This window comes from Rhinichthys klamathensis, unplaced genomic scaffold, assembly GCF_029890125.1.
Source record: "Rhinichthys klamathensis goyatoka isolate OS25496 unplaced genomic scaffold, OSU_Roscu_1.1 h1tg000387l_1, whole genome shotgun sequence".
Classification (NCBI taxonomy): domain Eukaryota; kingdom Metazoa; phylum Chordata; class Actinopteri; order Cypriniformes; family Leuciscidae; genus Rhinichthys; species Rhinichthys klamathensis.
The window spans coordinates 850,325-861,493 of NW_026606891.1; the positions used below are offsets into that span (position 1 = coordinate 850,325).

Below are 11,169 nucleotides of genomic sequence, written 5' to 3' on the forward strand. Positions count from 1 at the left end.
TAGTGATACTGATGAAGTATCAACTTCAAAATCAGGTGGTTTTCCACAGCAACCACTAGGTGAAAAGCAGTGGTTACATACAACATATACTGGAAATTTCAAATGGCATGGCAAAAAATGGTCAATCAGTGCACAAGACAATCAGTGCACACAAATATGCTTTGCACCAAATTAACAAAAAAATGTAAAGCCACTTTATGGAGTTGTCTCTAACTTAACCTTGCAAACTGGCACAAAAGCTGCATCTGAAGCAGCAATTTACATAGGTGCATTTAATTCTGCACAGAGGCAGACTAACTGCATTTACAGGGGGGTTACAATTGTAGAAATAATACTGAAAAACGAATGGAATAAATAGTGAAATTATTAATTAATAAATACAAAATTAATAAAATATTACATTTTAAATAAAAATTAAACAGTAAAAAATGTCATGGCGACTGCAAAGTTTAAGGCAGCGCTAATGTTGAGTCATGTTAACAGAGCATCATGTTGTTATAAATATTACCAAAGTTTGTGGTTACTGTGATCTATGACTATTAAAAAATATTACACAATACAGAACGTTTTAAATAATTGATCTGAAATAGCCAACATAACGACACAATGTAGAACTATCACTTACTGTCAATGTGGGACTTGTACCTCATAAACCATATTTCCACAAAATCAAACTTCTAAAAAAAACACAAAAAACTTCTCCCTTGCTTACTTTTATTTTGTAGTATAAACGGAAGTTACGTAGTGCGTGACTACCGCACCGTTTCCGCACAGAGACCCTCCCACAGGAAATCGCAGTTTTGATTTGAATTCAACCAACCAAACGCAAGCAGAGGCGGATTTTCACGGCCAGAGGGAATTTTGAATTTGTATCATGCTATTTACACTTTTACACACACACAAATTACAGTGTTAAAACCCCGACTACATAGGAGTATGTGTTTTTATCTTAAGGAGTGAAAAAACTAGATGAAAGTCGTGAAAAGTGGGTCTAATGGCGGTTACTGAACTAGCCAAGCCAGTAGCAACAGAACGCTAATTAAAAAGCTCTTTAAATCGCCATTTTAAAATTTCGTAAAGTTTTACTTAATGCTGCCTAATACACAATAATGAAAGCGACGAAAGAGGAGACTACTGAAATAAAACAGATTAAGGACGACAAAGACCTCAGTAAGTTGCTTTTCTTCCAAGTTTAACGTTACGTGGCAACGAATTTCTTCGTCATGATAATAACAATAATATGATAAGTTACATAATATACCAGAACATTTCTTTACAATCTCGTCAACTGATTTTAGTGTCTGTCATTTAGTTTGTAGTCTTTGTAAGAGGTGCGACAACATTCCAGAGAAATATGGGGAGAAGATCACCCTTCAACAGCACAACCTGACTGTCCACTATTTCTGTCTGGTGAGAATGAGAAATCGCTAAATTACATTTAAGGTTAACATTAGTGTTTGGATTTTACAGTTGTCTGAGTGAAGTGTATACTGATACTGACAGCTCTTATTGCATCCATGGCCATCGACGTCTGTTACCTTTTACAGACGTTGATGTGTATTTGTGCAATACATTTCATTTTGGAGTCTTTTTTTCCATTTAGACTTAAATAGTATCTATTTATTTTCCACAAAACTGTCTTTATCTATCTACTAAATTTCACTCCTGCCAGTACCCCAGTTTAATGATAAAAAAAAAAATCTACCCTAGATGATCACACAGATATACTTGGTTATTTCTACATGTCCTGTCAGCCACGAATCTCTTATGGTAATGCAGAATATCACACCCTGCTTATTGTATTTACAGACTGTTTTCAAACAGGAAAGTTGTTAACTTCTAAATCTAGTTAACAGCTTTATTTTTTGTATTTTTATGTAGAGGAATTGTAGAAGGCATCACCAAAATCATAATTCATGCATAAAAGTGAGTCAATTATTCTTCTATATCATTTTACAGCTGATGTCTAGTGGAATATGTCAGAGAGGGGAGGAGGATGAAGATATCCATGGCTTTCTCGTGGATGACATAAAAAAGGAGATCCGCAGATCTTCGAGGCTGGTAAATATACATTTGACTGTTGACGTGTTCCATTTAACACTGCAGAAATGTATCTGATTCTGTATCTGACACTGTTTGACTTGCAGAGGTGCATGCACTGCAAAAAGGTTGGTGCATCAGTGGGCTGTTCCATCAAAAGCTGTCGGCAAATGATCCACATGCCTTGTGGAGTAGAGCAGGAGTTTATTTTCCAGTTTACTGGCTTGTTTCCGTAAGTGTCTCTTGTGATATGCAAAATTTGAGTTAAAAAAAAAGTTCAAAAGTTTGGTTAAAAAAAAAAATATATATAAATTGCTCAGCTCTTTTGGTCAGCACAGCAGCCATAGAGTGGTGCAGGGATGGTGTATTTTTGTTGGCCAACTCGGAAGTTAGCGTCACACTGGTTCCCTTGAAAAACCCAATACTATTTTTCCAATGGCTTTTGAATTATTGCAGAAAATAAGGTCTGTAACTAACAAAAGCTGATGATTCTTACATTTTGTTCATTGTGAAAATCTAAGCAAATTAACATAACTTTGATCATTTTTGAAGCGTAAATACCATAGCTCAAAAGCTAAACATAGTCTATAAACAAACTGCACCACGGTTGCATGACTTCACCGTCACCATCACTAAAGCTCTTTAAGAGCATTTTCCCTTAAAGTACCAGTTATAATAGTTTTTAACTATTATAAACACAACAAGGCTGTGAAAGCGGGCTATTGAGTGTTTGTTTATCTGTTTAATGTCCCTTACAACCTCTGTAGTCCCATGTAGCCATTTGTTAGCAACCACCTTTTTCAAGACAAGTAAAAGCTTGAAAAAAATCACAAGGTGGTATTACTGATGTATTTTATGTCGTAGAATAAAACATGAAAATATCTTTAGCTTGTTCACCACAGACCTTATTTCAGGCATGTAACCAAAAATCCATTGAACTCATTTTTGGCTTTTGGCCTAAGAAAATATGTCAGCCCTGCACCACTCTATCACTCCAGTCTTCAGTGTCACATGATCCTTCAGAAATCATTAAAATATGCTGATTTGGTGATCAAGTAACATTTCTTTTTTGTAGGACCTGTGATCTTTTATAACATACATGTCTTTACTGTCACTTTTCTCGACTAAAACAAAATTAATTTCTTTCAATATTTCACCTTAATGACCCCAAACTTTTGAATGGTAGTGTAATGTCCTTTAAATTTCCAATAATTTAATTCTTCAGGCTTCTCATCTTTGGTATTGATGATGGCAATTATTTGCAGGTCTTTCTGTAAAAAACATGCACCTAGTCAGTCCTGCGTCTCCAGCCCTAGTCTGCCCCTCTCCTGCTCCGTCTGTCTTGAGCCCATTGAATCTGTCCTCTCCTACAATGTCCTCAAGTGTCCTGCGTGCCATGGAAGCTGGTTTCACAGGGATTGTGTACAGGTAATTGGGCCACAAATTCAAACATATTAAAAGATTAAGATCTGGAATTAGAAATTTAAGTCTGGTTCTTAACTATTATGTTCCAGCATTATGCACACAGTGCTGCCATGTTTTTCTTCAAATGCACACTATGCAATAACAAGGACCAGTTTCAGCAGGAAATGCTCAGAATGGGAATATATATACCAGAGCGGTAAATAAAACTTATTTCCTTCTAATATTGATTTGAGTGATTTTAAGTTTTTGAGTGAAAAATATATTCTTGGACTGCCAGCAGTGAAGTATGCATGTGTATATATATATATATATATACACATGTGTGTGTGTGTGTGTGTGTGTTTTTTAAGTTATAAATATTTATTCATTTTCCATTACTATATATTGTATATTTTTCAGGGATGCATCATGGGAACTAGAGGAAAATGCATATGGAGAGTTGCTGCAAGTGTACCAGCACTGTGATGCTGTAAAGTGTCTTAGTCACAAAGGTCGTAAACACAGCTCACAGTCAGGGTAATTTCAGCATTTTATTCAGTCATTCTAAAATAATGAAATAAATTGTCAGGTTGTTTTTGAAAAGGATTCTAACTATCATTAAAATTACAAACGCCTTTACTTCACAGGTTGTTTGAAATTGTTCGTTGTAAGTTGTGTGGATCCAGGGGAACTCATCGAAAGTGCTCCAACCTTAGGCTTTACGACACCGACTGGGTTTGTGCTGACTGTAAAGCTGCTGTTGAGGAAAACAGTAAGCTCTCTAAACTATTGTTTAATATCTGCATATTTTGTAGAATTATTCCAAAGTTACATACTTCACGTTTTGTAAACTGCCTTTTATTATATGTTTGTTTGTTTTTTGCCAGAGTCTGTGCAATTGCCAAACCATGTTGAATCACCACTGGCTATAAGGCAAGAGAGGAAGAGGCTGTTTAAAAACATCTCTGACTTTCACTCTTCGCTCATCACTAAAAGGTACTTACCTAATCAATAGAATCTGGGTTGAGTCGGAAATATTCTGGGTTGGTTATAAGTTCATGTTTCTGAACCATTATACCATAGAGGTTGTGTGCTGTTGATTATCACAGAAATAATTTCAGGCTCATTTCATCCTCAGTTTGTCATTGTACAGTGATTGTAATGTGACCTTGAGCTTTTGGAAGAACTCTATATAAATATAAGTATTATTACTCTTTTTCTTTTAATCTTTTTTTGTTTAATATATATACACTCACCGGCCACTTTATTAGGTACACCTGTCCAACTGCTCGTTAACACTTAATTTCTAAGCAGCCAATCACATGGCGGCAACTCAGTGCATTTAGGCGTGTAGACATGGTCAAGACAATCTCCTGCAGTTCAAACCGAGCATCAGTATGGGGAAGAAAGGTGATTTGAGTGACTTTGAACGTGGCATGATTGTTGGTGCCAGAAGGGCTGGTCTGAGTATTTCAGAAACTGCTAATCTACTGGGATTTTCACGCACAACCATCTCTAGGGTTTACAGAGAATGGTCCGAAAAAGAAAAAACATCCAGTGAGCGGCAGTTCTGTGGGCGGAAATGCCTTGTTGATGCCAGAGGTCAGAGGAGAATGGCCAGACTGGTTCGAGCTGATAGAAGGGCAACAGTGACTGAAATAACCACTCGTTACAACCGAGGTATGCAGCAAAGCATTTGTGAAGCCACAACACGCACAACCTTGAGGCGGATGGGCTACAACAGCAGAAGACTCCACCGGGTACCACTCATCTCCACTACAAATAGGAAAAAGAGGCTACAATTTGCAAGAGCTCACCAAAATTGAACAGTTGAAGACTGGAAAAATGTTGCCTGGTCTGATGAGTCTCGATTTCTGTTGAGACATTCAGATGTTAGAGTCAGAATTTGGCGTAAACAGAATGAGAACATGGAACCATCATGCCTTGTTACCACTGTGCAGGCTGGTGGTGGTGGTGTAATGGTGTGGGGGATGTTTTCCTGGCACACTTTAGGCCCCTTAGTGCCAATTGGGCATCGTTTAAATGCCACGGCCTACCTGAGCATTGTTTCTGACTATGTCCATCCCTTTATGGCCACCATGTACCCATCCTCTGATGGCTACTTCCACCATGTCACAAAGCTCTAATCATTTCAAATTGGTTTCTTGAACATGACAATGAGTTCACTGTACTAAAATGGCCTCCACAGTCACCAGATCTCAACCCATTAGAGCATCTTTGGGATGTGGTGGAACGGGAGATTCGCATCATGGATGTGCAGCCGACAAATCTGCGGCAACTGTGTGATGCCATCATGTCAATATGGACCAAACTCCCTGAGGAATGCTTCCAGCACCTTGTTGAATCTATGCCACGAAGAATTGAGGCAGTTCTGAAGGCAAAAGGGGGTCCAACCCGTTACTAGCATGGGGTACCTAATAAAGTGGCCGGTGAGTGTATATATAATAATAATTTTAGCAATAATAAATTATAATCCACCATCTTCACCACCATCAACATAAGGGTTTCCACTCGTCCTGGAAAACCTGGATAATTGATGACAAACTTTCCAGTCATGGAAAATTAGAGAAAGTGTAAAATGTTCTGGACAATCTTGTTGTTGTCCTGGAAAATAATTTTTTGTTAAGTTATTCGTTTTTTATTTAGGCGAGAACAAAGAGTTTTTCGCTGCCCAAAAACAATTACCGTTAGTTGCAGAAAGTACAATGTTCTGGAATGCTTAGTTTTGACATGCGAGAGTAGTATTTTAAATGATGATGTTTAGTCTTGTGTTGCCACTTGCAGCAGTTAGCTAATGCTAAATAACTGCTCAAATGTATGCAGCGAATGTTAAATGGTAAGCAGCTACCTAATTCAGTATCTTGCTAACTAATAATTTTGATGTGATTATAAGGTCAATAAGATATTAATTGTGCATTGTATCTAGCTTCATTGATTATAACAGGAGTTTTCACAACAGTGCTGGACTCTGTGAGCTAGCGCTGAAGTGATTGACAGCTGTAGTGATTAAAAAAGCAACGCTCTTTGTTTGCTATCTGTTTATAACCCATTCGCAGTTTGAAAAAAGTTTTATTTTTCATGCTGCTGTGTATATACACACTGCAAAGTTTTGGGAATGACTAACTTATTTAAATGTGGGATTGAATCCAAAATTTTATTGATTGACATTGGATGGGACAAAAAATGCTGATGCCAAAATAGATGTGTGCATTAAGTGTAAATGCTCGTCCACACGAAGACACGTTTAGCTGTATCAGAGGCTGTATACGTAAAAACTTTGTATCTTATCAGAGTTTCGATACAAACAGATCCGGAGTTTTGGGATCCAAAAACGTAAAAAGTACATTGGACACAGGACTAAGACTAAATAATAATAAAAATTGCTGACAAAATGCATGACACTAACACTAATAAAAAGGCACTCTGCATCTACTAGACTACAAGGTAGTGGAGGGGTCTACAGTTAAAGGCATGTTGTACTACTTTAATTAGAGTGTGTGCTGCAGACTATTGAGAATATTGAGCTGAAGCTTGACTTTACAAAATTTAATCGCAAATCAAATCGCTATTGCAATATCTGTCAGAAAAATCGCAATTAGATATTTTCCCCAAATCGCACAGCCCTAGCTTCCATAGTCATAATGTATGATTAAGAGCTCATATTAAAAAGTGATTTTTTAGTTGTCATGGCAATAAACTATGCCTTTTAAAGATTTAGAGAGCAATATATTACTTTAGGGCGTGATCCTTGCCTTTTTTTCCCGTCATAGTAAAATTGAAAATGTCCTGAAAAAGAGTGGGAACCCTGTAACACCTAAACCCAACCATTAATTCTGTGGGGTTGCAGCACTCTAGCAGAATCTGTTTCAACACATACATACACACACACACACACACACTGAAGCTGATCCATTGAATCATAATTTTTGCTTTATTTTGAGCACCTTTCCTGAAAATGTGAAAAATTCCTTGTTTTCTAGGCAGCGTGTGCCAGCCACTTCTCCAGAGGTCTTAATGGATCTGGCCTGTCAGATATCACTGCAGCAGTCCACAGAGGTGCTAGTGGGAAATGATGATGGGGTGATGGAAGCAGCTCTGCAGGTTCTGCGGCAAAGTGACTTTAATCCCTGCTGCACACTTTCTGTGAAATTTTCCAAAGACAAACTGAACAACAACATTAGGAATCAGCGTCGCTTTCTCAGATGTCTTGTTTCGAAGCTGCAGATGTCAGAAATCTTTGAGGGACCTGATGGAGTTAAAAACCTGGCTCTGAACTCAAAAGGTAGAACAGATTCTTTAATTCAAGCTCGTTTTAATTTACTTTTCTTGAAAATGTACCATTCCTGACTAATACAGTGCCAGACAACTTAGGTGCCCTTTGTTGTGTGTGTGAACAGCTCTGAGGGATGATCTCTACTTTGAAGTCGGCAGTCTGTTAGCCCTCTCTTTGATTCACGGAGGTCCTCCCATGGGCTTCTTCTCTCCAGCCCTCTACCATAGTCTGTTCAATTACCCCACAAACTACAGGCCTACTTTACAAGACCTCGGAGACACTGCTTTTGCACACAAAATCAGACAGGTGAGTTATATTGTTGTTATATTGTTCTTACATTGTGCTTTAAAACTGCTGTTGCATTGAGACACATGATTACAATGAACCGAACGGTTGTTGTACACCTGCTAAACTCTGAATGCACTTTTAGATTGCAGAAGCAAACTCAAAGAAGGAGCTGAGACATGCAATGCAGTCAGCGTCACAATACTTGGAAGCAGCAGGCTGCTGGCGAAAGATCAGCAAACTCTCTGAGAAGGACATGTTGGTGGAGGATGTACTAAATTTCTACCTGATCATCAGACTACAGCTGCCTTTGCAGAGGTTGGTACCCTAAACTGCCTGTGTTATTACATATATTTTAACATTTATAAAACAATTATACAAATACATATTTGATTTAGTATGAATACATTAAATGTATTGGAAAAAGTGGTAGCAAAAACATTTAAAATGGTACAAAAAATGTCTATTTGTTATAAATGCTGTTCTTTTTGAAGTTTCAATTCATTTTAGGATTCTAAAAAACAAACAAAAAAAACATTTACATCTATGAATTTAGCAGACGCTTTTATCCAAAGTGACTTAAAATAGAGTATAAATAATGTGTCATAGAGCCAGCAATATTTGCAGTTTACAATACCACATTTATTAGAAAGCTAGATTTGGAAACAAGCTAGAGGAGAGCAAAGCTTTTTTTCTTTTTTTGCAAGTGCATTGCTTTAGTATCACTGTTTTCATGGAAATAAGCAGCAAAACTGTATTCATTATTGATAATAAGAAATGTTTCTTGAGCAGCGAATCAACATAATTAGAATGATTTCTGAAGGATCATTTTAAAATCTAGTAAAACAGAAAACTCTTATTTGAAATGGTAAGAATATTTCACAATATTACTGTTTTACTGTATTTTTGATCAAATAAATGCACCCTTGGTGAGCATAAATGACTTCTTTCAAGCGTACAAGCCCCAAGCTTTTAAATGGTAGTGTATACATGTATATGTTTTGCAATACCTATTTTTTTCCACACTGTAAGTAAATGCTCACTTATTTGCTTGTTTATATTGCCAGATTTCGTGAAGGTTTGAGGACCCTAGGACTGTTTGAGCAGGTTCAGATGTGTGCAGAGTCTTTCTATTCAGTCTTCTGTGGGCCTGTGGAGAGGCTGACTGCTGAATCTGTCATGAAGCTCTTTACTGCCCGCTTTTCAGAGGAAAAAGAGCAACAAGCTAAAGAAAACACAACAATAAACTATTGGAAACAGTTTCTGCAAGAGTGTGACGGTATGTTCGCTAGAAAAATGTTATTGTATTGTATGTTGATAGAATTTAGATTCTTAGGTATATCATAATAGGTATATCATAAAATCTATGATAATAGAATATGACAAGTCCTCATGAAATCAAAATTGACCCCATTTACTTAAGCACACATTACTGGTCTTAAGGTGAACAATTAATCCTTGCAAGATAATACCGTACACTAGGGTTGGGCGATGTCTACCAATTTGGCATCAGACGATGTTTACAGTGAAACATCGCGATGGAAGATGACATCGGGAGGGGGGGGGGGAGGGGGGGGGGGGGTATTTTCGTAATATTCTCATTTTCCTCTATATCTCATGAGCAATTTCGATTTCAGCACGCTCTGCAGCCGCTGAGCACTAAGAGCGAATGTACAGTGACGTGACATAACTGCCAGATTCAAACTGTGTGCTTTCGCTCTATGGCTGGCGCTGAGCCAAAGACGGCCGATGCCGTCTAAACATCGTGATGTCTGTCAGCCATCACGATGGATGATGATATCGGCCCAACCCTACCGTACACAAAACATTGTTTTTGTCATAGTAATCTTTAATCAAAATCTGAAAAGTTTCTTCCGGTCTGGAATAGCATTCTGTCAGTTTGGAACGCTTAACCAATCCCCTCCAACCATTAGTCTGTGGCTATGAGCGAGAGATGGTGCAATAAAATAAAACCCTGCCCTCTATTCAATATTCCGTTTCACTTGGAAATACCCCATAGCACTAAAGTAAAATCTGTTGCTTCTTCTGGTTCACGGGGACTTTAAGATGTGTTAGAAAACAAGCTGTTATTTGCATGATCTTAACCCTTTTCTCGTTTTCCAGAGGGTCGGTGTGCAGCATCACTTGAGGACATCCTAACATTCGCCACTGCTGCAGATTTGGTTCCGTCCATTGGATTCAAACCCACCCCGTCTATTTCGTTCTTGAGCTCACCAGACCCCTCATGTGCCTTTCCTCAGAGCTACTGTGATGCCAATCATCTCATTCTGCCCATACTACCGTCTTATGAGCTCTTCAAGAAACATTTGGATTACACAGTGTGTCAATTCTCAGTTATGCAGGACATTTAAAAAAAGAAAAGAAAAAAAACATCATCTCCTAACTGGATATTTCAGTAGATTCATGGTGTGCATTTACCTAATGATCTACAATGATGCTTAAAGTCTATTTATTGGGGTTAACAAGTATTATATATATTATGGTATTTTTCAACCTAACTCACAATAGCATTAATTGATCATAGTTGCTCCTCATTTTATTTATCAGTAGTCTGATAAACCCAGGTGTTGCTAACTCTTCACAGTTATGTAGCAGTACGTTAGAAAAACAACCGAGAAGACAATTTGACAGCTTTGCTTTGAGCCATTCAACACTATTGGGGCTTCAACTACAAATCAATACATGTTCTACTACACAATCTTAGAAGTGATAAGATTGTCTGCCCTTTATATTTAAAAAAAAATATATTGTGTAGGCTTATAAGTGCATGCATTTGAATGTGTAGCTAATAAATGATGTAGGAGCTGATTTTATCAGCCACACACTTTTTTTTTAGCTGGTAGCATTTCCAAAGATTAATCTCTTAAGTAGATAATGTTTTGTGTTCTTCTGAACAGCGTTGTTATATAGCAGTGGTTTTGTTTTTTCATGCAAAAACAGTTCACAATAACAAGGTTGCAATTTCCTGGTAGCCACAAGATGGTGCAATTGCAAGGTCGTTTTGCCACACAATAGCTGACCACATATGAATTGGTTGTTAATAAGTTAAATGAGGTCTTACTGTTTGTGCCAGAGAGCCAAGTTAGAATCACACAAAAGCAGGTATGCATTTGTTCTTGTAGTTT

General features: G+C 37.6%; 1 protein-coding gene across 1 annotated transcript; it reads left to right on the forward strand.

Annotated features, from left to right (window-relative positions):
* The first annotated feature begins 915 nt into the window (after positions 1-915).
* On the forward strand, positions 916-10,647 carry g2e3 (G2/M-phase specific E3 ubiquitin protein ligase). The gene is made up of 14 exons (XM_056234034.1): positions 916-1,170; positions 1,313-1,410; positions 1,960-2,061; positions 2,148-2,272; positions 3,306-3,468; positions 3,555-3,661; positions 3,865-3,981; positions 4,092-4,216; positions 4,332-4,440; positions 7,446-7,747; positions 7,863-8,044; positions 8,169-8,341; positions 9,091-9,302; positions 10,148-10,647. The coding sequence occupies exons 1-14, from the start codon at positions 1,110-1,112 to the stop codon at positions 10,393-10,395; spliced, it is 2,124 nt and encodes a 707-aa protein (XP_056090009.1). The 5' UTR covers positions 916-1,109; the 3' UTR covers positions 10,396-10,647.
* Positions 10,648-11,169: the final 522 nt, after the last annotated feature.

Coding starts and splice junctions, on each gene's coding strand:
- g2e3 (XM_056234034.1), top strand. CDS start 1,110: ATGAAAGCGACGAAAGAGGAGACTACTGAAATAAAACAGATTAAGGAC. Junction 2,062..2,147: donor TCCGCAGATCTTCGAGGCTG/GTAAATATACAT, acceptor TTTGACTTGCAG/AGGTGCATGCACTGCAAAAA. Junction 3,982..4,091: donor AAACACAGCTCACAGTCAGG/GTAATTTCAGCA, acceptor TTTACTTCACAG/GTTGTTTGAAATTGTTCGTT.